This window comes from Panthera uncia, chromosome C2 (assembly GCF_023721935.1).
Source record: "Panthera uncia isolate 11264 chromosome C2, Puncia_PCG_1.0, whole genome shotgun sequence".
In the NCBI taxonomy this organism is placed as follows: domain Eukaryota; kingdom Metazoa; phylum Chordata; class Mammalia; order Carnivora; family Felidae; genus Panthera; species Panthera uncia.
In genome coordinates, this window is record NC_064810.1 from 95,407,239 (window position 1) to 95,432,429 (window position 25,191).

At 41.1% G+C, this 25,191-nt stretch overlaps 1 protein-coding gene across 1 annotated transcript; it reads left to right on the plus strand.

Annotated features, from left to right (window-relative positions):
• The first annotated feature begins 3,821 nt into the window (after positions 1-3,821).
• On the plus strand, positions 3,822-24,038 carry LOC125921611 (60S ribosomal protein L18a-like). The gene is given in 3 exon segments (XM_049629201.1): positions 3,822-3,940; positions 23,517-23,647; positions 23,650-24,038. Coding segments are annotated over 3 exon segments (639 nt in total).
• Positions 24,039-25,191: the final 1,153 nt, after the last annotated feature.

The following is a 25,191-nucleotide window of genomic DNA, read 5'->3' on the forward strand; positions in this document are numbered from 1 at the left end:
CCATGATGCTGATAAGAATTCTCAGTTGAGAGATGTTAAGTGACATGTTTAAAGAGACCAAACTAGAGAGTTTTAGACCTGGACTAGGGGTGTCTGACCACGTAGCCTTTCTATTACATTCCTTTCTATTTGAATCAGCCATATGAAATCATTTAGCTACCAGTATCCACATGGAAGAGACACAATTAGGTAAGTTTTGATGAGGAGGGAGTGGTTAGATAATCCAGGACTCTGCAGTCATTTCCATGAGTTTAAGGAACAACTAAACTAAATATGGAGTTGCCCTCCCCTGGTGACTTGACCTTACTGTGGTGCTTGCTGGTTCAGCAGAGCTCTCAGAGTCTTATCTACCATCTATCTCCACCTCATAGACTCAGAACAAGCCAATGGCTCCCAATCTTGTGCTTCCCTATGGGGGCCAAGAGAACATCTGCATTTTTTCCATGTCACATGGAACTTTGCATAATTATGTCCTGCTTCTACTTTTATTCCATCCCTATGCTTCAGTGGGAGGCCAGGGTATAGCTCTGCTTTTAGATTTCCTTTCAAAATGACCACCACTCTCCCAGATGTCCTCTGGGTTTCCAACCCACAGAAAGGAAGGCACGTGACCGTGTCTGACTGGTTACCTTCCTTCATTTCTTAGCCTTTCCTCCTTTTCACTTCTACATGGGGTAGAAGGGGCCGGATTTATACTTCTTGTTTTTCAACTGTTTTCCCTATTTCACATCCCTGACTATGACCTCTTGCTGGGCTCGTAGGGTGGATTCAGTGTGGAGGGAAAAGCTACTTTTTTGATAATATTCCTTATGAAGCATTACAGAAATATTTCTCCCATCCCATTACAAATGCCAGCACATTGACCATCTGGAATTGTTTTCAGAATAAAATGAGATTGCATGAAAGCTGTTGATAAAATGTGAATGACAATAAAAAGTAAGATATCATAGTGTTATTATTAATTCACAAAGGAAACAATCCATTTAGCCCTTTATTCCAATTCTTTTTTTTTTAACTTTTTTTTAATGTTTATTTATTTATTTTTGAGAGAGAGAGAGAGAGAGAGAGAGCGAGCAGGGGAGGGGCAGAGAGAGAGGGAGACAGAATCCCAGGCAGGCTCCATGCTGTCAGCACAGAGCCTGACGTGGGGCTTGAACCCATGAACCATGAGATCATGACCTGAGCCAAAACCAAGAGTTGGACGCTTAACCAACTGAGCCACCCAGGCGCCCCCCTTTATTCCAATTCTAAGATACTTCTGTACTGAAAACAAATTATGGAATTAAAGGATGCCAACTGTATACTGTTACAGTATGGAGCAAGAAACCAATCAATAAATTATATCAAAAGGTTATTGGTAAATCTTTGACTTGTGAAGTAACATTTTAGGGTGAGACAATTTTACAGATTTTCAATCAGCGGTTCTCGGTCTTTGCTGTACAATAGAATCACCTGGGGTAATACACACGCCCAGGCCCTACCTTCAAACCCACTACATTAGATTAAATATTCCTTCTTGAGAAGAGTGACATTACACGAAAAACATAAAAGAAGCTAAGGGCTGTTTTCATAAGATTTTAGTATTAAAAATTAGAGCCCCTCTGGAAAATCAGAAATGCCACAGGGATGGGTTAATGAAAGTAAAAGCCTGAGATCACTTGCCCAGGCTGGCAATCTTATTTTCAGGGTCGGAGAAAGCAGAAATGACTTTATGTAGACACTGTTCCATTTTCAGATGAGAAACATGACGACTGCCGGATTTGTCCAAAGTTATCCGCCAGAGCCTACAGCCTAAACTCCAGCAGGATTCTCAAAGGCAGCAATGGCATCTCCCCCCAATTCCCTGCCCCGTGACTCCGGCATCTCGCTCTCGGCGTACACTTCTCTGCCCTTCACCCAGATGAAAGCACGACTTCAGAGAAATGTGAAGTAGTTCCAGTTCCTCCTCACACTTAAATTGGCCTAAAACGCCAGCTGATCAGAAACACAGATGCCTAAGATAGAAATAGTCCTGTCTTCCTGGCTCCCGGGGCCAGGAGACAAATGGGTGGAGGCCAGAGCCGCGAGGGAGGTGCTGCTGAAGCCAGCCTCCCAGCAAGCAGCAAAGTGAATCACCGCTGCCATTCAAAACGTGTCCAAAAGAAACCAGGGCTTCGGGGGAGAGGAAGCAGGTTTTTTTATCCCGCGACTCTGTAGAGATGGTGGTGACAGCAGCTGTGCTTCCTCCCCTTAGAAAGTCATTTTAGCGTTAGATTTTCCCTAAGGAGGAAGCAGATGGAGAGAAGCTTGACTTACACATATGTGACTGCTGCTGGCTTTCCTACTGCTGCTACTGACCCTGGATTATATGGAGAAACAGCGCTTTGGAGGAGGGAGGGATGATTATTCAAGGGGCTCTTTTCAGACCCGTAGACCTAAAGGCCTCAAGAGTGTGTTAATGTTAGGGGTTAACTGTGTGCTCTTTGAAATTCTGAAGATGTGGCCATAGGCTATCATTTTGTATAAGATGATGGTGTCTCCTGATTACCTAGTAAACAAGAATAGCCTGACAGCTGTGACAGGCAAGGTGGCTGTGAGGGTGCATTGCTCTGAGTTCCTGGCCACAGAGTGGTTGTAGTCGAGTCGTCTAGCAGTGCGGTGAATTGAATCATAGGCTATGTTCCGGCCTAATAACCAACATATTTCCTTCTTGCAGACACAGTACTTCTCACCCTCACATCATCCTACAGAGAGGCACCGGCATATGACTCAGGGAAGCAACATAATTGGGTGAAAAAAAAGCAAAGAAGAAAAAAAAGTCTTTCTTCTTCCTGACTCCGCTTCCAAAGATTTAAGCCTAGAGGACACAGTGAACTCCTATGATGGATAAAACATTTGCTCCTTTTCTGAAGATAAAGAGACAGATTCTCCTTTTCTGAAGCAGGGAGAAGAGATGAAAGGGGAAAGGATGAGGGCAGAGAGTTTAATTAGAAAGGGAAGAGAGTGCCAACTCCATGAAAGTCATGTAAACCGAAAACTATTTTCTGCAAAGGACAACCATGGCATTGTTCAGGCATCCAAGAGAAGAATGGGGGCTGACTTTTCATCCCCAGACCACCGAGCCTGCAAAACACTTGCATGCTCGCAAGATAACACTAGCACTTCCTGCCACGGGCACCGGAATCTGTGAAGGGTTTCCCTTCACGGGCAACTAGCACTTTGTCGGGCGGATACCCAGCAGTTGACTTCTGTCCCAGTCCAGAGACTTTGCTTTCACCCTTCTTATTTGCCTCCCATAGACACACCTTTGCTACGTCCCAAAGAACGAGAGTGGGCACTGGTACCTTGTGGGGTGATAATGGATTATAAAAAGTCTTCACCCCTATTCTCTGGCAGTACTTAGGAGGACCAAACAAAACCTGGTCAAAATTCTCCCTGAGCAAGGAGATTAATAAATATATCCCATCAGAGGTGTTAGAGAGAGAATGATATAAGCACAAGTAAAGTAGAATGGGAAGGGGGGGAAAAGGTACTCCATGTTTCTGGGACAAGAAAAGGAACTGCTTCTTTGAGGAAGTGACACTGGAACCTAGTCTAGAAAGACAGGTGGGTAGAAGCTTCTAGGTGGAGAGTGGCAGCAGGACAAGCATGGCATCCAGGGAAGTAGAAGAACTAGAAAGTTGTGTGAAATAAAACTCAAAGAAGAGGGAATATAGGAGCGGTCACATCAAATGTATCGGAAACTTCCTAAGAATCTAAGGGACAATGAAAAGTGTTCTTTCGATTTAGCCATTGGATTTAGCCACAGGGGAGCTTTGGTGACTCTGGTCAGAGTAACGCCAATGGACAGTGCCGTACTGAAGAATGAACTAGAGGAGAAGAAGCAAACTGTGTACGTGGAGAGCTGTGGTTCTCAAAGTGTGTCCCCTGGACCTGCAGCATTAGCTTCACCTGGGAACTTGTTAGAAGTGCAAATTCCCTCTCTTTCTCTGTCTCTCTGTCTCTGTCTCTCTCTCACACATACACACACACACACACACACACACACATACACACACACACACACACACACACACAGCCATCAATCCGGGTTTTCACGAGCCCTCCAGATGACTCTGATGCTTGCTAGAGTTTGAGAACTATTGGCTCTTGTGCTGATCTTGAGGTCTTTATTTAACAATAATGAGGAAGAATTTATATTGTCTTTTTTAAGAACATGGTGGGGAGTGATTATATTAAAAGTATCTTGGTAACCAGTGAAATATCTCTTAATGATTTCTTTTTTTTTAAGAGGTTGTGTGTTTTTTCAACGTTTATTTATTTTTGAGAGAGACAGAGACAGAGAGCTGGGCAGGGGCAGAGAGAGGGGGAGACACAGAATCCGAAGCAGGCTCCAGGCTCCAAGCTGTCAGCACAGAGCCCGATGTGGGGCTCGAACTCACAAACCATGAAATCATGAGCCAAAGTTGGATGCTCAAATGACTGAGCCTCCCAGGTGCCCCTCTCTTAATGATTTCTAGTAATGGTTAAGGAAGCTCACCACAAAAGTGAGATTAATAATAGGGATATAAACCCTAAATTCCTAAGAACAAGAATTTTCTAGGGAGTTGAGAAGTCCACCCCAAATCCAAGCAGGGTGACTCCGAAAAATTTCAAGATTACAGACTTATAATTTGTTTGATTAAATTTAATCACCTTTGGCGTTTCTAGAAACAAAAATGTGAAAGTGCATGCAAAGACGTCTAGACAGAGTGAAGGGCAGGGAGGGTGTGGAAGGCTGGGAATAGTGGTAAGAAGCGAAGGGAAGGCAGCAATCAGGACTGGGTAGGGAGAAAGTACGTGGTGATGAAGCCATGCTAGCAAAAGATGAAACAAGAAAGAAAAGCTGAATACCCTAATCAGTGTCAGGAGGAGTCACGCATCTGTGTTTTGAGGACAGGTCATAAGCCTAAAGCACCTGAGTCGACTGAAATCTATTCTGGGCAACAGGGCTGTCTGTAGCATCATGTTCTAAGTGCCCAAGACCTTAGAGTCACCTGCCCAAATGGCTCCAGGTGCGCCTCAAGAGTCTGTACTCTTTCTCACTTGGGTCTCATGCCCTAAGGAAAGGCAGAGGAATGGCCAATGGGTGGCCGTTTGTTGGCGGGATGGGTTAAACTTGTATTTGTGTTGGCAGAGGTGTTCCCAACATAGATGTGAGACCCTTAACAAGTCAGGGCAAGAATCAGGAATGAAAAGAGGTGAGTTAGAGCAGAAGAGCATAGGATGGAGGCTGGGAGCTGTGAAGCTAATTCCTCCCCACAAGGAAAGTGAAGGTCTAGAAGGCCTAACTTGGCACTCTAGATCATAATGAAGGTATATTTGTCAAGGTAGGAAGACAGAACATATTGTAATCAATAACATGTTAATTAATTATTTATAAACACTTAGATGGAATGTGGGCCTCGTTTTGTACTCTCGCCCTAGGCCCCACACAAGTTAGGGGTGGGCCTGTTAGTACCAGGGATGGTTAGTCATAAATATTCTGGTCATTACAAGAAATATTTTCTATTCTAAATTAGTATATAGGTCTTCTTATTTATAAATAAATTTGTGGTGGTTTTCCTGATTGTAAACCACTTCCTCTTCAGGCAATCTATTGAGTTCCCTAGTCCTGTGTCCTTGAGAACTAGATCTAAACCATAGGGACCATGTGAAGACAATGGCACCCACCTGATTTGCCTAAGCGTTGGATGGTATCTTGGACAACATTGATCTCCTCTGTAAAAAGGGTAAGAAGGAAGAGCAGAAAAGAAGGATAAACTAAAGGAGAGCTGAAGCCAGATAGAAAGAGCTCTTCTTTCTAATACATAAAAAGGAAAAATGTCAGCTATTATTCAGTCTCATTTCAAAGGTTCAGTATTAATGGCGAAAAAGCAAAAGTTCTGATGCATCAATTTGGAAAAAGCTGTTATCAAGCACTAAGTGTCCCTTAAGTAAAATTATGGAAAATTGGAATAGAAATTCAATATATTGCACAAATAGAAAATTATGTAGGTGGCATAAAAGGAACGTGTTGGAATCTACCTAGGCTCTAAAAATTAAGAGTATCCTACTGAAACCATTTCTTTACTACTTACCAGAGACCACTTAAAGTGACTAAAGCTGATGGTCTATGTAAGAACTGTGGTGCCTTTAAGGCCAACTGCATATGGAATTGCCCCAGGGCCGGAGGCAGGTGGTAATGAAGACCTTGACAACTCCCACCATCAGAGGCAGATAATCTGTCCTATTCTCCTCTGGGGACTCTCCAAGCTGAGATTATTTTTAATGGGAATTGTTTATTATAAAGGCAGATCATTTTAATAATTTTCAAAGCTGAAAGGAAGCAATGAGCACTTGTAGCATGTCAGAATATGTTGGTCTCTGGCACACATAGCTTGAAAACACAATTTTTCCATTTGAGCTAAAAATCACAAGGAATATTTTAGACCATGGCTCAGTTTTTTATAGATAAATATTTGAGCACTAGTAGCTACAGACTGAAGGAATGCCATCTATACTTGTCAACTCTAATTTTTAGAAAGATCCCAAATATTATCTACTCCCCCCCCCCATGACAATTTCATCTGAGAGAGGAAGTAGAGAGTAGGAAAGAAAAGAAGTAACAAATAGAAAAGAGGGCGGGCGGGAAGTACAGACAATATGGTAACACTAATAATATCTCCCACTTGGATATAACACTTCCCTATTTAAAGGATTTTTACATAATTCTGTTATTTGCTTGGTACAGCCAGCCCATGAGGTTGGTATTACTACATTCATTTTACTAACGAAAAAATTTGGGCCCAGGGATACATCACTGGCCCAAGATTACACAGAACAGCTGTATGAAGATTAGGCCAGAATCAATGAAATAATACCCATCCTGTAGTCATAAAATTAATGATTGTGATATTTAACATACTCTGATAGATTATTACGTATTGGGCATTGTAACGTTTAATCTTGCCAACCAAGGGGATAGGAATAGTCATTGCCTCACTTTCACAGACATGGGGTTGGAAGCAAAGTAACTTGGCCAAGTCACCCAGGGAGCAAAAAGTCAAGAAGCCAGAATTGGTGGCCCTAACCTGCCTTTGGTCTACATCGTTACAGTCCTATATGCAGTGTAAAAGGAAAATTCATCTACCCATCTCTGATTTTCAAACATTATGAAGGAAAAATATTGCTATCTTTTTCTATTCCTTTACTTTAGTTTTCTTTCCTGCTCCTCTTCCTTCATTCCACACAAGTCAACCTCAAATCCTTTTAAAATAAAAAATAGCTGGGTGCCTGAGTGGCTCAGTGGGTTAAGCATCCAACTTTGCCTCAGTTCATGATCTCATGGTTCATGGGTTCAAGCCCTGCATTGGGCTGTCTGCTGTCAGCACAGAGCCCACTTCAGATTCTCTGCCTCCCTCTCTCTCTGCCTCTCCCTCTTACTCTCCCTCTCCCCTCCCTCAAAAATAAATAAAAATATTTTTAAAAAATAAAATAAAATAAAAAATAGCTTTCTTGGCATACTTGAGCCGAGCACCAACCTCCTTATGTCCTCAACTAGAATTTCCAACCATGCTTCCATTGGTCGATATTTCCCTTCAATATATTTTCCCTACACCCTAAGCAATTACATATTGGATCTTTTTAAAAATGCATTTTCCTTGCGGCACCTGGGTGGCTCAGTCAGTTAAGTGTCCGATTTCAGCTCAGGTCACGATCTCATGGTTATTGAGTTCAAGCCCCTTGTCAGGCTCTGCACTGACAGCATGGAGCCTACTTGGAATCCTCTTTCTCCCTCTTTGTCTGCCCCTCCCCAAGTTGTGCATGCTGTGTCTCTCAAAAATAAATAAACTTAAAAAATATGCATTATCCTTTTCCACTCTACACACACTCTGTGAAACATCAGTATGGGAAAGAGTCTGCCAATTACCCACCAATATCTATCTAGCCTCTCCATCCTCTAAAAAATAGAACATTGGTTTTGTGACCAGCTTAAATACTCTATTTCCAAGCATTCTTGAGGTAGGGGTGGTCATCATGCATGGTTCTGGCTAACAAGGTACAAGCATAAGGTGACTGGGGCTATCCGGGAAAGTTTTGCTTTCCTGATAAGGCAGGACACCACTCTTACTTCTTGTGGATTTCTTCTTCTTCCACCTGCAGTGCTCAGGGAAGGTTAGAGATCAAACATGTGGGATTCATGAAGTGACCATGTGGATAAAAGTCATAGGTCAAAAATGGAGGAGCAGAAAGAGAGAAAGCATCTAGACTCTGATGTCACCAGGAGCCACTGTAACGGTCCTGGATGGCTGAACCCTGGTCGATTTTCTATGAAAGAAAAAGAAACCCTTATTTGGATAATTGACTGAGATTTGTTTTATGCAGTTGAATACAATCTTATCAGACACAGTGTGTTAATACTGAGATAATAGTGTAACCACACTGGTACAACAACAAGAAAAGCAAATCTAATAGCAACAAAATCAACAGCAATTATATAAGAAGAGCACACACTGTGGTTTCAAGGGTGTGAGTTTATGCTCCAAAAATGAGAAATCAAAGCTGATTCCTATGGGCTTGTGAAAAAAGAGAGAGACATTTATTGACAAGAGATACAATCGATAGAGAAAACAAAGAGATGCTAAATGAAAACACAAGTGTAAATAACGATGTAAAATGTATAACAAACATGTTGATTTTACTCATGTGTAAGGTATCTACACGTTTAACTCCACGTTGTACTAAAGCAAATATCAATAAGCTAAACTACCTGGGAAGAACTCTATGAAGGCAAAATTATGAACTTCAGAATGTTTTCACTGATACCCCTAATTTTCTACTACTTCCATACCAACTTCTCATATCCTCAGCCCCCTCCCAAACCTCATGACTTCTGATTTAGTGCCTTTTTATGTGTGTCCTCTGACTCGGCCAAGGACGATACCCAAAACTCATTTGCCCCATTCTCCAAACCTTTGGGACCCTGCACTTTGCTAGGAAAGCCCTGGATATGCTAAAGTACCCTGATATATTAATTAGAAAATATGTCTTTTAAGGGAATTAAAAGCAAATATGAACTATTGGGACCTCATCAAGATAAAAACAATCAACAAAACTGGACAGAACTGACAGACAACTGACAGAATGGGAAAAAATATTTGCAAATGACATATTGGATAAAGGGTTAGTATCCAAAATCTACGTAAAATTTGCCAAACTCAACACCCAGAAAACAATAATCCAGTGAAGAAATGGGCAGAAGACATGAATAGACACTTTTCCAAAAAAGACATCCAGATGGCCAACCAACACATGAAAAGATGCTCAACGTCACTCATCATCAGGGAAATACAAATCAAAACCACACTCAGATACCACCTCACGCCGGTCAGAGTGGCTAAAATGAACAAATCAGGAAACTACAGATACTGGCGAAGATGTAGAGAAATGGGAACCCTCTTGCACTGTTGGTGGGAATGCAAACTGGTGCAGCCGCTCTGGAAAACAGTGTGATGGTTCCTCAAATAGTGCTATTCCAGCAATAGCACTACTAGGAATTCACCCAAGGGATACAGGAGTGCTGATGCATAGGAGCTTGTCAACCCAATGTTTATAGCAGCACTTTCAACAATAGCCAAATCATGGAAAGAGACTAAATGTCCATCAATTGATGAATGGATAAAGATGTGGTTTATATATACAATGGAATACTACTTGGCAACGAGAAAGATGAAATCCTGCCATTTCATTGCATGATTCATTCCACCCACATTGCAGCAACATGGATGGAACTGAAAGGCATTATGCTGAGTAAAATAAGTCAGTCAGAAAAGGACAGATATCATATGTTTTCACTCATATGTGGATCTTGAGAAACAGAAGACCATTGGGGAAGGGAAGGGGAAAAAAACAGTTACAAACATGGAGGGAAGCAAACCATAAAAGACTCTTAAATACAGAGAACGAACTGAGGGTGGATGGGGGGGAGGGTGGGGGAGGGGGGAAATGGGTATGGGCATTGAGGAGGGAATTTGTTGGGATGAGCACTGGGGTGTTGTATGTAAGCGATGAACCACGGGAATCTACCCCAAAACCAAAAGCACCCTTTACACACTGTATGTTAGCCAATTTGGCAATAAAATATATTTTAAAAGAAGAAAAATTAAAAAAATATGCCTCTTTCCCTGCTTACATAATATATCCAGGAACACTTAAGACATGTTTCTGGGAGGCCTCTAAGATGTGACTATTCACAGGAATTTCAGACACCATATAGGGACTGGCCTCTTCCTGTTTGCAGAGAAAGCCCTATCACCAGAGGAAGAGGCCATCACACAGATGACAGCTTGACAAAACAGCCATCATCACTCACCCCTGTCCTATAGACAAACTCCTTCAGGATACCCCAAAGGCGCCCTTTCCTGAACCTTTCCTAGTGAGTTCTGCATGGTTCTCTGGTGGGCAACGTGTAACTCTGAAACTATCTTACTTTGTTGTTTTTTTTTTAGCACCTGATCTCAAGCTTAGAAACCCAGCAGCTTTTATAATTCAATGCACCATTTTCCTTCACTAACTTTTGCATCATGTTATTACACTTGTTTGTGGAGTCCCTTAGGATATATGGATTAAAATGGCTAGGAGAGAAACTTTCATTTCTATTTAATTGAAAGTTACTGGTCAGACAAGTGTTCTATGTAATTGTTCACATGGGATGCTAAAAAAAAAATCTATACTGTATTTTCCCAAACCTAAGCAGATCTGTATGACTTTCTTTAACTTTGATATGCCCTTATTTTCCAACCCAGCTCTGAACTAAGTGACCTCACCAGTCTAGTTAAAAGCTCTAACCGGGAAAAGAGTTTTTGCTCTTGAGATTCTTTTGTGACTTCAGCCTTTACTTTTTCAGTTGATTAGTAGATGAGAAATTTGAACTTTTATTTAAAGTCTCTATGCTGGGTGATTTTTAAAAATCAAATAATTCTAATTCCATATGATTCTTTTTAATGACTTTTTATAACTGCAGCTATTTTATCCATTGTTTCCACCCGTTCTTCACTTTAGAGAATGAAATTCAGCATTCACTAAAATGAAGTACCCAACGAACAATTACATTTAATGTGTATTTTCTCTTTTTCTGTCTCATAGTGTATTGAAGTTATGGATTCAGACAGAATCTCTTTGCAAATGTGGACAGCAGACTGCACTCTGTCTTTTCATGCTGTCATATTCCTTTGTTGATATCTCTGTTTTAAGATGAGTTTGCCCCATGCATCACCAATTGTCTTTTGTTTTCACGCTGCAGGGAAGACTGGGCTAATCCATATGTCACTATGAAGTTTCAGGCCTCTCTGTTTGACAGGTAGCGAGCCTGACAGCAATCTATTGAAAATGCATTTTAGACAGCAATCTATTGAAAATGCATTTTAGACTATCATTTTTCCAGTCTAATTTACTCTTAATAAAATGACTTTGAAGACAAGGGGTCCACTCTGTGTTGGTTTGCTTCTTTCAGATAATTGCATTGTGAGAAAGACACATTGACATTTTTCACAAATACAAAATGATGAAATTCCCTTGGGAATAAAATAAGATAGCTTCACAATAAATAGCCTCTTTTAGCCTAAGTGATCCCAAAGCACTTTGGGAACGGTGGACATTCAAATGACACCCCAGGGTAGGGAAGCAGTGAAACATTCATCCAAGCCGTAGAGTGAGACACATTCTTTTCTGTGCAGTGGAAAAACACAGCACCCACCCTCGTGCACACACACCTTTGTAAAACAAGTTGTATTTATGTATTCTATGCATATGAATGTGCCTATTACAATTGCTGGCAATTTTTTACAAAAGAGCATATATAAAATATATTATAAAAGTGCATATGTAAAACTAACAGCATTAAATTATTTCTTAACATGATTTCCTTTTTTAAATTCACTTCATGCTGTGCATTTATTCATTTCTTCCCCTTCCAAAGAAGAATAAAAATAGTAAAAGTTAATATCTACTGCCCCTTTATCCATTTCCAGCCACCCTGGCAAAGTCATTCATCATTTAGTACCCACATCTCCAAATCTGAAAGAATAACTCCTTATAGGTACTTCCTCACATGAAACTTTGATAGAATTTTGCCAAATGAACACTTGATTGCCCAGGATGAAGTGTTAATTAATAAGGTGTATGGTATTTTTTAAGCCATTAAAATAATGCCTACGGGGAAGAAATCCTCAAAGTTTCTTAAACTGCATGTACCATCAGCAATATAATGGTTCATCATGTTGCTTTAAGAAAAAACTATTCTGCACTTAGGACATAATATCAAGGTGATAAATTTTCATTTTATTGCCTTAATAATTTAAATGGCCACCCATGCTACTTTTGCTACATCGATGACATTATTAAATTTTGGAATTGAGTAAAAATGATAATTACCTTTTCAAATGGGAGAAAATGGTTAGTTTTGCCCTTCGGTTTAGCCACGATGCTGGATCCATAGATTTGTTTCCACTTATCTCAATGATTATTTTGATGAGGGAGTTGTTGTATTCTATTCTTTGAGACCAGCGGTTCTGTAACAAGCAGATCTTTAGCACTGAGGAAAAGATAGTGAAGCAAGCAAACACTGAGTGAAACTGACTGGGTCCCCGGGAATATTCATGCTCTTCATTTTGTAATGTCCACCACAGCCTTTTGGCCAACATATAAAGAGGAAAAACTAACAAAGAGTGATCTTTTTCCAAGAAAGTTTTGTTCTCTCTCTCCTCCCTCTCCTGATAAAAACCAACACCAAATATTCTGAGAAGTTGGAGTGAGAATTTTAAATGCTCTTGAACTTGCACCCGGGGCTGTGCTTTAACATCTCAGCCTCTTAGATGGTTTGGGCTCTTTTCTCTGAAGGTGTGGAGAGCTTAATACTCGGAATATAATGTTTTGGTGCCATCTGGTGGATGATTGACAGTTTAGCGACTTCACTTAAGTAATGAGAGGTTTCTGAGGAAGGACAGAAGGAAGAGCCACGGGAAGGAAGGAAGAAATTGCTAATTTCTGCAAGTCATAGTAGCGTGGAGCCTGCCATAAGGCATGCTGTGAATTATGGGTAAGGATGTGGAGGAGGGGCGCTAGTGAGATGACAGCAGGGTTTGGAGCTGTGACAAGCCAGTGGTGGTGAAGCTCAATTAGCAAGAGTAGAAGCCACGAGAGAGCAACTAGACAGCCCTAATCATTGTCAGGAGGGGTCGTGCATCGTGATCTAAATCGAAGTCACAAGCCTAAAGCACCTGAGCCCACTGGGGCCTATTCTGGGCGGCTGGGCTAGCTCTGGCTTCTGCAGGAGGGAGAGGTCAAATCTGAGGGGCTCAAGGGCATATCCAGCAAATGGTGCTAGACAGCAACACTTGATTGTCAGTCTGGGAAAACCAAGTTAACCCATACGATAAGAACTGAACCACGAGTGGGAAAATCAGAGGTAGATGTCAGCAGGAACAGAGTTGAAAAGTTAAAGCTAAAACTTCATTACCAAAAATCTTTGAGGTCTCCAAGGTGCCTTAACTCAAAATTCATGGTCTTCCCTGCCACTCTCAACCCAATCCTTAAAAAAATAAAAACAAAACAAAACAAAAACCTGTTTCTAGTTTTCCTTTTTCGATGATGGCAAACCATCCAGTTTCCAAGTCAGCAACACAGAGTCTGCCTGATGCCACCCCTATTCTTCATCCCCCCCATATCCAGTCAAGTACAAGCTTCTGTTGATTTCACCCCCTACATAACTCTTGAATCTGCCCACCTCTTCCTTGCTGAAACCACCTGGCGCAAGCAACTACTCTCTCATCTGGTTGACTGATCACCTCCTAATCCTTCCCCCTCCTCTCACTTCTCTTACTTCCAATCTGTTCTCCACAGTGTAGTTAGGGCTGTATCTTCAAAATGATTCTTCTCCTGCTTAAAATAGTGTTATCAGAACACCTTGCCTTTAGGATAAAGATCAAACTCTAGCATGAACTGCAAGAATCTACGTTACCAGGTTCCTACTTTCCCATCTTATTCTGCACGCTGTCTCCCTCTGGGGTGTTCAACTCTAACCACTCAGGCTTTCTTTACAGCCCATCCTTCTTCCTACTACAGGACTTTGCCTACGCTGCTCCTGCCACCTGGGTGCTCCTCTCTTACAGCCTTATGTACTTAACTCTTATCTTTCAGAGCTCAGTTCTAGCTCACTGATTCACCCCTGGCCTTTCAAATCAAAGCCTTTCATGTTAAGCTCTAAAAGCTCCAAATTCCTCCTATTTGGATACAAATCACACTTGCAATTTTACTCCAGAAATTATTTGAGAGGAGGAGTCAAGATGGCAGAGTCGTAAGGGGACCCTGGGCTTGTCTCATCCCTTGAACACAGTTAGATCAACATCAAACCATTTGAACACCTAGGAAGTCGGCCTGAGGAGAACGATCTGCATAATTTGAGAGGGAGAACATGGCAGGTACACGGTACAGAGAGGTGAACTGGGGGAGAGAAGAGCCGTGGTGTTGCAGAGGGGAAGGGGCTATTTTCTCAGAGAGGAGAAAGAGCGGGAGAGAGAGAGCAGTTCATCAGTTTTGCGCAAGAGGGAACTTCCCTTGAAAAGCAGCTAGAGACAAAGGGTGAAAACATCCATGGAGGACTGCATAAGAAAACTGTTCCCCAAAACCATTGACAGGGAGTAAAAGGAGACAGTTTCAATACCTCCAGTTTTTTATGAACAGTGGAGCACAGAGTCTGAAGTTTCAGCGGTCAGTCCCTGGTGGTGCTCTGGCAAAGAAGCAGGGAAGAGCCTGGGAGCAGGCAGCGTTGTCTGGGGATTCCCTCAGTGACACGGGGACAAGTAGTTCCCCCGCTTGGAGTGCATTTGGTAGAGGTAGAGAAAGGTACGGCCTTTCTCTGGGCAAAAGACCTGGCAGGAACCATTAAGCCACCACGTTCCCCTGTATGGGAACAAAGATGCTCACTGAGGGCAGCGAATCTGGTGCTGGCTGTGTGTTGTGATTTGCCATGAATTCTGCACTGCTGCCACTGGGTGGTGGCACGACTGTTTCCTGAGACAGGCCGGTGCTGGCTACAGAGCAGCAAGACCCTCCATCAGAGGATCATTGCAGGTCTGACCCCCCGGCGTCTCTGAAGTTTGGGCTTTTGAAACAGCCATGCCTGAAATACAACTCTGGACAGAGGTGCCTCCTGGTAGGCAGATAGCTCAGACGCAGACAGAGGGAAGGTAGGGAGCTGATGGAAGCAGGGGACATGGGGGGACAACTGATCTTGCATCTGTGAGGGCGCGAACTCCCCGCTCTGGAGGCTAGAGAGCTGGATGAAGCCATTTTCACCATTAGCCTACCAAGACTGATCCACCCCAGAGAAGAGAGCCACCAAGTCAAGAACAGAGCCATTACACCAAACCCCACCCCACTGTGCCCTCCAGGCACATTTCCACTGAGGGCAAGTCAGCCTGAGAATGAGAGCAGCAGGGTCCTCCTCCAGAAGACCAGCACAAATCCCTTCCACGAGCTTAGTCTACCGACCATAGAATGCTGCAAAGTTTCAGCTCTAGGAGAAACTGGATCTAGTTTCATTTGGGTTTTTGCTTGTTTGTTTGTTTGTTCGTTTTTGTTGTTGTTGTTGCTTCTGTCTTTGTTGTTGTTTTTCTTTTCTTTTGTTTCTTGGATGCAAAAAGAGAAAAAAAATTTATTATTTTACTTTATTATTCTTTAATTTTTAGTTCCTTAATTTTTTTTCCCTTCTTTTCTCTTTTCTCTAATAACAAGGTACTTTAAAAAGCAGGCGAAAGCACATCTAGGATCTTGCTTCCTTTATTTGATTTTTTAAATGTTTTACATTTTTATTTCATTCTATTATTATTATTGTTGTTGTTTCTTCCTCCAAATGACAAGACAGAGAAATTCGTCTCAAAAGAAAGAATAGGAAGAAATGATGGCCAGCGATTTAGTAAATGCAGATATAAGTAAGATGTCCGAACTAGAATTTAAAACAACAATTATAAGAATACTAGCTGGGCTTAACAAAAGCATAGAAGACACCAAAGAATCACTTTCTACAGAGATAAAAGAGCTAAAATCTAGACAGGCTGAAACAAAAAATACTATGACTTAGGTGCAAAACCAAATGGAGGCCAACAAACTCAGGATGGACAAGACAGAGGAGTGAATTAGTGATATAGAAGATAAAATTATGGAAAATAATGGAGCTGAAAAGAAGAAGGAAACAAAGGTCAGGGATCAAAAAGGCAGACTTAGGGAATTAAGTGATTCCTGAAAGAGTAATAATAGTCTTATCACAGGAGTCCCAGAAGATGAAGATAGACAAAAAGGGGCAGAAAGTTTATGTGAACAAATTAATGCTGAAAACTTCCCCAATCTGGGGAAGGAAACAGACATCGAAATCCAAGAAGCACAGAGAACTCCCATTAAATTCAACAAAAGCTGACCATCACCAAGACATATCATAGTAAAATTTACAAAATACAACACAAGGAAAGAATCCTGAAAGCAGCGAAGGAAAAAAAAAAAAAGTCCTTAACCTACAATGGAAGACAGATCAGGTTCACAGCAGATCTGTCCACAGAAACTGGGCAGGCCAGAGGAGTGGTGAGATATACTCAACATGCTGAATGAGAAAAATATGCAGCCAAGAATAGTCTATCCAGCTAGGTTGTTATTCAAAATAGAAGGGAAAGTATTAGCCTCACATTTTGGTAAAGAAACCAAAGTTTATTAAAGCGACTGATAGCTGTCAGAGTAAGATAAATACCATATGATTTCACTCATATGTGGAATTTAGGAAACAAAACAGATGAATACATGGGAAGGGGAAAAAAAGAGAGAGGGACGCAAACCATAAGAGACAATTAAGGATAGAGAACAAACTTGCACCTTGCTGATTTGGATGCCTTTATTTCTTTGTTTTCTGATTGCTATAGCTAGGACTTCCAACCCTATATTGAATAACAGTGGTGAGAGTGGACATCCTTGTCACGTACCTGACCTTAGAGGGAAAGCTCTCCGTTTTTCCCCATTGAGGATGATATAAGCAGTGGTTCTTTTGTATATGGCTTTTATGATCTTGAGGTATGATCCTTCTATCCCTACTTTCTTGAGGGTTTTTATCAAGAATGGATGCGGTATTTTGTCAAATGCTTTCTCTGCATCTGTTGAGGGGATCATGTGGTTCTTGTCCTTTCTTTTGTTAATGTGATATATCACATTGATTGATTTGCAGACATTGAATCACTCCTGCATCCCAGATATAAATCCCACTTAATTGTGGTGAATAATTCTTTTAATGTATTGTTGGATCGGTTGGCTAGTATCTTTTTGAGAATTTTTGCATCCATGTTCATCAGGGAAATTAGTCTATAGTTCTCCTTTTTAGTGGGGTCTTTGTCTGGTTTTGGAATCAAGGTAATACTGGCCTCAGAGAATGAGTTTGGAAGTTTTCCTTCCATTTCTATTTTTTTGAATAGTTTGAGAAGAATAGGTATTAACTCTTCTTTAAATGTTTGGTAGAATTCTCCTGGGAAGCCAGCTGGCCCTGGAGTTTTGTTTGTTGAAACATTTTTGATCACTGATTCAATTTCTTTGCTGGTTAAGGGTCTGTTCAAATTTTCTATTTCTTCCTATTTCAGTTTTGGTAGTTTACGAGTTTCTAGGAATTTGTCCATTTCTTCCAAATTGCCCAGTGTGTTGGCATATAATTTTTCATAGTATTCTCTTATAATTGTTTGTATTTCTATGATGTTGATTGTGATCTCTCCTCTTTCATTTGTGGTTTTTATCTATTTGGATCCTTTCTCTCTTCTTTTGGAAAAGTCTGGCTAGGGGTTTATCAATTTTGTTAATTATTTCAAAGAACCAGCTTCTAGTTTGGTTGATCTGTTCTACTGGGTTTATTGTTTGCTTGTTTGTTTCTATATCATTTATTTCTGCTTCAGTTTTTATTAATTCCCTTCTTCTGCTGGTTTTGGCTTTATTTGCTCTTCCCCTTTACCTCATTAAGGTGTAAGTTAGGTTGTATATTTGGGACCTTTCTTGCTTCTTGAGATAGGCCTGAATTGCAATATACTTCCATTTTAGGGCCACCTTTGCTGTATCCTAAAGGTTTTGGACTGTTGTATCTTCATTTTCATTTGCTTCCGTGTATTTTTTATTTTTTCTTCAATTTCCTGTTAACCCATTCATTCTTTAGTAGGATGTTCTTTTTTCATATTTATTTATTTATTTATTTATTTATTTATTTATTTTAACATTTATTTATTATTGAGAGACAGAGAGACACAGAGCATGAGCAGGGGAGGGGTAGAGAGAGGGGGAGACACAGAATCTGAAGTAGGCTCCAGGCTCTGAGCTGTCAGCACAGAGCCCGACGTGGGGCTCGAACTCACAAACTGTGAGATCACGACCTGAGCTGAAGTCTGACGCTTAACCAACTGAGCCACCCAGGCACCCCTTGTAGGATGTTCTTAAATCTCCATGTATTTGTGGTCTTTCTAATTTTTTTCTTGTGGTTGACTTCAAGTTTAATAGCATGATGGTCTGAAACCATACATGGTATGATCTCAATCTTTTTTTAACTTTTTGTACTTATACATCTATGATTTGTTTGTGACCCAGTGTGTGATCAATGCTGGAGAATGTTCCTTGTGGACTCAAAAGAATGTGTATTCTACTGCTTTAGGATGAAATGTTCTGAATATGTCTGTTAAGTCTATCTGTTTCAGTGTGTCATTCAAAGCCAAGTTGCCTTGTTGATTTTCTGCCTGGGTGATCTTTCCAGTGCTGTAAGTGGGTGTTAAAGTCCCCCACTATTATTGTATTATTATCAATGAGTTCCTTTATGTTCATTATAATTGATTTATATATTTAGGTTCCTCAAAGTTGGGGGCATAAGTATTTAAAATTGTTAGATCTTCCTGATGGATAGAACCCTTAATTTTGTTAGATCTTCTTGATGGATAGACCCCTCCTTCATCTCGTTACAGTGTTTGGCTTAAAATCTAGTTTGTCTGATACAAGTATGGTTATTCCAGCTTTCTTTTGGTGTCCATTAGCATGGTAGATGGTTCTCTATCTTTCATTTATAGATGTCTTTCAGCCTAAAATGAGTCTTTTGTAGGCAGCATATAGATAAGTTGTGGGGTTTTTTATCCATCCTGATAGCCTATGTCTTTTGATTGGAGCCATTTACATTCAGAGTAATTATTGAATGATATGAATTTAGTGCCATTGTGCTACCTGTAGAGTTGGTGTTTCTGGTAAAGCTCTCTGGTCCTTTCTAGTCTGTGAACAAACCCATAGTTTGTTCTCTATCATTAGAGTCTCATGTGGTTTGTTTCCCTCTCCTCTCTCCATCCCCTTCCCATATGTTCATCTGTTTTGTTTCTTAAATTCCACATATGAGTGAAATCATATGATATTTGCTTTTCTCTGACTTATTTCACTTGGCATAATGCATTCTAGCCCCATCTGTGTCATTGCAAATGGCAAGATTTCATTTTTTTTTTTTGATGGCCAAGTAGTATATATTTACATCTGTCTATCTATATATGTACACACACATCACATCTTCTTTATCCATTCATCAGTTGATGGACATTTGGTCTCTCTACATAGTTTGTATATTGTTGATAATGCTGTTATGAACATTGGGATACATGTACCCCTTCAAATCTCTATTTAACACTTGCCATGTCCAGCACGGGACTGTTTTATAACCTACCTCAGAGGACTGTCTGGGGGAAGTAATAGGATGGCAAGCAATTAAGTCTGCACTGTGGACCCAGAAGGAAACAAAACAAAACAAAACAAAACAAAAAACCCAAAAAACAAAAAACAAGGACAGTGAGAGGAAGTAGCTGATTGGAGGACAGTGCATTGCCTGCATCTGTAGGAGATTCTCAGAAGAGGCCCCTGAAGTACATACAAAAATGATCCACATTCAGCCTCCTGCCGGCCCCTGGGCACAGTGCCATCTTATAGCAGGTGCCAAACAACTAAGAGCTTTCCTCTCCCTTTCCCATCTTCCAGATGACAGAAAAAAGAAACTTTAACTTTAAATCAAATTTGGAGCTTTTACTTTTATATAGGATCAGACAATTTTCAGAATTGAAATAGTATTTGCAACCTTGAATATCTGAAAAACTTCTAAATCTCTAACATGAAGCAGAACATTCATCAATCAACCCGCATTTTCAACCAGCAACTGAGGAAGGACTTTCCTGCCAAATAAATTTTAAAAGGACAACGGGAGATTAAAATAAAGATGACTGTATCTTTATATTCTAATTATCTTGAGCCCTGCTTGTTCAACATACCAGATATACACATATTATTTATCTTAATTCTCAGAATGCTGTGGGGTAGGCCTAGAATTATTATACACCATTTCCATTTTAAAGATGAGAAAACATTGAGAGTTTACACAAGTTTCTCAAAATGATCAGCAAGTAAATGAAATTCAAGATTTGAACTCATTACTTAAAACCAGGTTACGTTAAACTACTCTGTTATAAGTAGGTACACTTACAGCCATAATATTATCTTATGCAATCATATTAAGCATTTTAAGTTAATTTTTTATATCCATCATTTCTTTTCTTTACTTAAAATGGGATCACCAAAAACTCACTCTATCAGTTTGCTAAAATGTTTGGAGGTTTCTGGGGAAATCCCAGTACCTAGGATCTCTCCTCCATAGAAAACCATGAAGCCACTCCTCCCCTCTCCTCAACCCACAGAGGGACTGCCATGAAGCTCTAGCTAACAATCTTTATTTCTGTGCAACTCATGATTTTATATTTCTTTCTGAATCCAGGAAACTCCATCTTTTGTCTTGGGGGAACCTCTCTCTTTTTCTAATTCTCTTCTTCCAATAAGGCTGGAGCTGGAACTTCTTAGTATTAAAAAAGTTGGATTTCCACTTTCGCTTTAAAAAATTGGAAGTCTGGCCTTTCTGGGCTCAGATCCCACAGAACAAAAGCTGGGGCAGTTCAGCAGCCGCCTTCTTTATCCAAACCACATGCCCTGCAGCTCGCCACAGACCCTTCCAGCTCACCCCTCCCATCGCTTTATCTGCCAGACTCTTCTAAGCATTTGGATTTGTTAACCTTGGCTTAGGCTTTTGGAAACAAAATCCAGGAAGGTTTGCTGTGACTTCTTCTTTGGAAAGTGTCATAATCCTCCCTGGAAAGAATGAGACAAAACAAGCTACCTTTCTGGATGACAGGAGAACAAATTCAGGGCGAGAGGGGACAAAAAGAAAAAAAAAAAAACCTCAAAATTTGATCTATCTGCTACTTCTCCCTAGTAAAGAAAATTTATTTCCATTCTTGTACACCTGAGTTGGTTGTCTGAAATACATACCTGCTCCTGCTGAGATGTAATGTCTATATTCAACATTTTGCAATGAACTCAATGATTCAATAAATGTTTACTGAATCAAGGGGTTCTGTTCCCAAGAAGATTAGCACAAAAATATTAAGGATCAGCCTCCAAGCCTAAACACGGACAAGAATTTGTTCTAGGAACTTTAATTATATCTAGATTCACTAACAAATTTGCCAACTATAACCCTCTGGAGTTGCAAAGTACACGAGTGAGAATGACATCTTTGATGGCTGGCTAAATAATTAGTTCTCTGGGCCCTGGACCATTATCTAAAAGGGAGTCTTTAGAAAGCTGTCACTTTATCCCAGATGTGCCATCTGTATGTATCAAATCTACATAAAGTAACAAAGGATTCGGAAAAGTGACCTGGATAAATTCAGTAACCTGGGATTCCCTCTGGGTGACAGTGCTCCTGACTCGTCAGTCAAAGAAGTGCTTGTGCTCTTTGGGTAAATTTTCAAAGTAGTTCAATGTATGTATATCTGACCTAAGAAAGAGAAAAGGATAGCAAGGGAGTGCCTAAAACAACAAGCACTCTATAATATGAAGATGTTTGAAAGGATTTGTTGCCCTAACGGTTAATGATAGGCTGCTTCTCCAAGAATTCTCATGCTGGCTTTTGCCACTAGTGGAGCTCAGCAAAACAACACACTGCCAGCTTTCCAAACCACCTTCCTTCTTCTTTTTCACTTTTTCCACAGAACAAAATACTTCAAGGATTGAATCATAGGAGGCATATAAGAACAAATACTGGAACCATTATATTTCCAGAGCTCACTTGCTGTTTGGAAGCCCAGATCCCTTGCCACAGAGGTCGTACCAGCTTATCGGCTGAGTTCAGTGAATACAATGGTAGGTAATAATAACAATGGCGTCCATTGATTCTATATCATGTGCCAAATATTTGGCATGTGTTTTAAGCATTACCTCATCAATTCTCACAAGAACTCACGTTTCAAGGTAGGATCAAAGCTCAAAAAGGTGAAGTGACTTGTTCCAAGTCACACAGTGATTGAACCGTGAGTTAAGAGCATCTCATTTAGTTTTAAGTCATCGTTCAATTCACGATGTATCCCTACACCCAAGCCCTTGCTGGTGCCTTTAAAACACTCTACAGAGGACCAGAGAAGGGTTGTGGCATGATGACTTTTGAATAAGAAATAGGAAGATGCTTTGTTCTTGTATTTGTTTGAGGGACAAAATGAAATCTGAAATGTAAGATCCTGAGGATTCATCACACACACACACACACACACACACACACACACACAAATACTTTGAGTCATTAGCCCCAAGCCACACACTTGGCTGTGGTTGTGCTGTTGAGGGCTGGAAGTGCACATAGGCTTTTTTGTCTAATTGTTTTAAAGGACTTAGGGAGCATCCTCTGATTACACACAACAGCCCTTTGAGAGAGATCTCATTATTGGTCCCATTTTACAGATAAAGAATCTAGCAATTACAGAAGTTAAATCACTTGTACATGATCACACAGCCAAAGGGATTTACAGCCCCAGATTCAAATCCAGTGCTGCAGATTCTAGCCTTAACGATGAACGTCCTCCTAAAAATGATTTCTCCCTTCTCAATATCCCATTTCACTCTAAGCCCTGTATCACGGCTGAAATCCCACCATTCAGAATTCTTTTCCGTGGGGACAGGGATTGCTAATCAAACATCAGAGTTCTCCCCTTTCATTAAAACACCTATAGGCAGGTGATACTAGCTGCCAGTCCTTCAAACTTGCCTGTGTCTAAGAGTTGTCACTGGATCCTGTACGACTTGCTGAACTAGATGAAAGGAGCACCTGACACGGCAGAGGATGGAGAGAAGGGGGACAGAGTATAGCTCCTCCTACTCCCAAAGGAAGTTTGTAGGTCCTGAGCCCTTAGGGTCCAGGAAACGGGGGCTGCCCAGGGTTAAGAACGTTCATCTGTAAACGTACCCCCTGTGATTCTGCCAACAGTTGGATCTGACTGCATCAAAGTGATGTTCTACTTTCAAGCACGTGTTTAAAACACTTGGGCCTTGTGGGTGGCTGTGAGCCGAGAGTGCACCGTGAAGGCCTGAGGCCTGGGGCACACTGCAAGAGTCCAAGGTGGGCAGCGCTGCCCGCCCACCCCCAAATACAGCACTCAGCCCCTTGATCACCTGAGAACCTTTCCATGTAATCATGTTGTCGCCAAGTCCCGCTTCCGGTACTTTGTGTCTCAGCTGAAGAAGAGAAGTCTTCGGGGGAAATTGTCTACAGTGGACAGGAGTTGGAGAAGTCCTCCTTGCTGGTGAAGAACTTTGGCACCTGGCTGTGCTACGACTCCCCCAGCGGAACCCACGACGGGTACCGGGAGTACCCGGACCTGACCACTGCAGGCACTGTCACCCAGTGCTACAGAGACACGGGCGCCCAGGCCCACTCCATCCAGATCATAGAAGTGGAGGAGACTGCAGTGAGCAACTCCCACGGATGGGCAGCCAAACCGTTCCACGACTCCAAGATCAAGTTCCCACTGTCCCACCCGGCCCTGTGTTGTCAGCCCAACTCAGGCTTCACCGCCAAGAGGCCAATGTCTTCTAGATGCAGAGCCTCCCTGTCCCCAAGTATGACCAAATAAACTTAGGAAAACCAGAGTGCTCAGAGTAAATAAATTAATTAAAATTAAAAAAAAAACAAAAAACAAAAAAACAACTTGGGCTTGAGGCCTACTTCTGAGACGTTCCAAGTGAGTCAGGTTGGCCATACCTGTCCCAACTATTGGAGCCCTTGCTCAGTAGTCATGCTTTGTAAGGTCTGGGGCTGTTTTCAACAGTCCTAGGAGAGCACATGACCCCATAACATGTAAGATACCAGGGGAGTAAGCTAGCCCTACATTAAGTGAGACTCATAAAAGGAAACTTTCCCTAAGATTTCATTGATGAGAATTCACCCACTCTTTCTTTTTTATAAAAATGTACTTATTTATTTTGAGAGAGAGAGAGAGAGGGAGGGCATGAGCAGGGGGAGGGGCAGAGAGACAGGAGAGGGAGAGAATCCCAAGCAGGCTCAGCACCATCAGCACAGAGCCCAATGCAGAGCTCTAACTCACAAAACAGCAAGATCAAGAATGGATACCAAAAGCCCCATGCTTAACCCACTGAGCCACCCAGGTGCCCCTCACCCACTCTGTCAATATTCTCTCTCTTGTCTCTCTGCCAGTCGCCATATCCTATGTACCATAATGAACACCAGTAAGTAGAAGCTTCTTGGTTAGATTTTCATAGCCTCATGTTTCTAAACTCCATAGTACATAATGTTATCAAAAGTAAAACAAAATTAAAAAAAAAAAAAGAAAGAAACAGCCTACAATCAACATCAGATTTTTTTCAAGTTATTTAACTTTTGTATAAGGAAACTCAGTGCCCTTCAAGATCCATAAAATGATACAGCTAAGCAAAATACAGAATATAGTATTATAGATTGTAATTCTAAAGAATTAGTGAAGAGGATAGAACAGCTTAGGATTTAGGGTCAGCAGGCCTGGGTTGAACTCTGTTTAACCATTTACTGGATGTATGATCTTGGGTAATTAATATCTCCAAACCTCAGTTTCCACATCTATATGTACCCACTACTTGAGGTACGTGATGACTACAATGTGAATGTACATTAAATGCTTTTTATACAGCCTGTCAGAGAGTAAGAACTCAGTAGATGGTGCCTGAAAGCATTAAGAAAAGGAAGTCAAAGGACAAACAGCAACATTTCTCCTATGCCACACACAGTTAAAT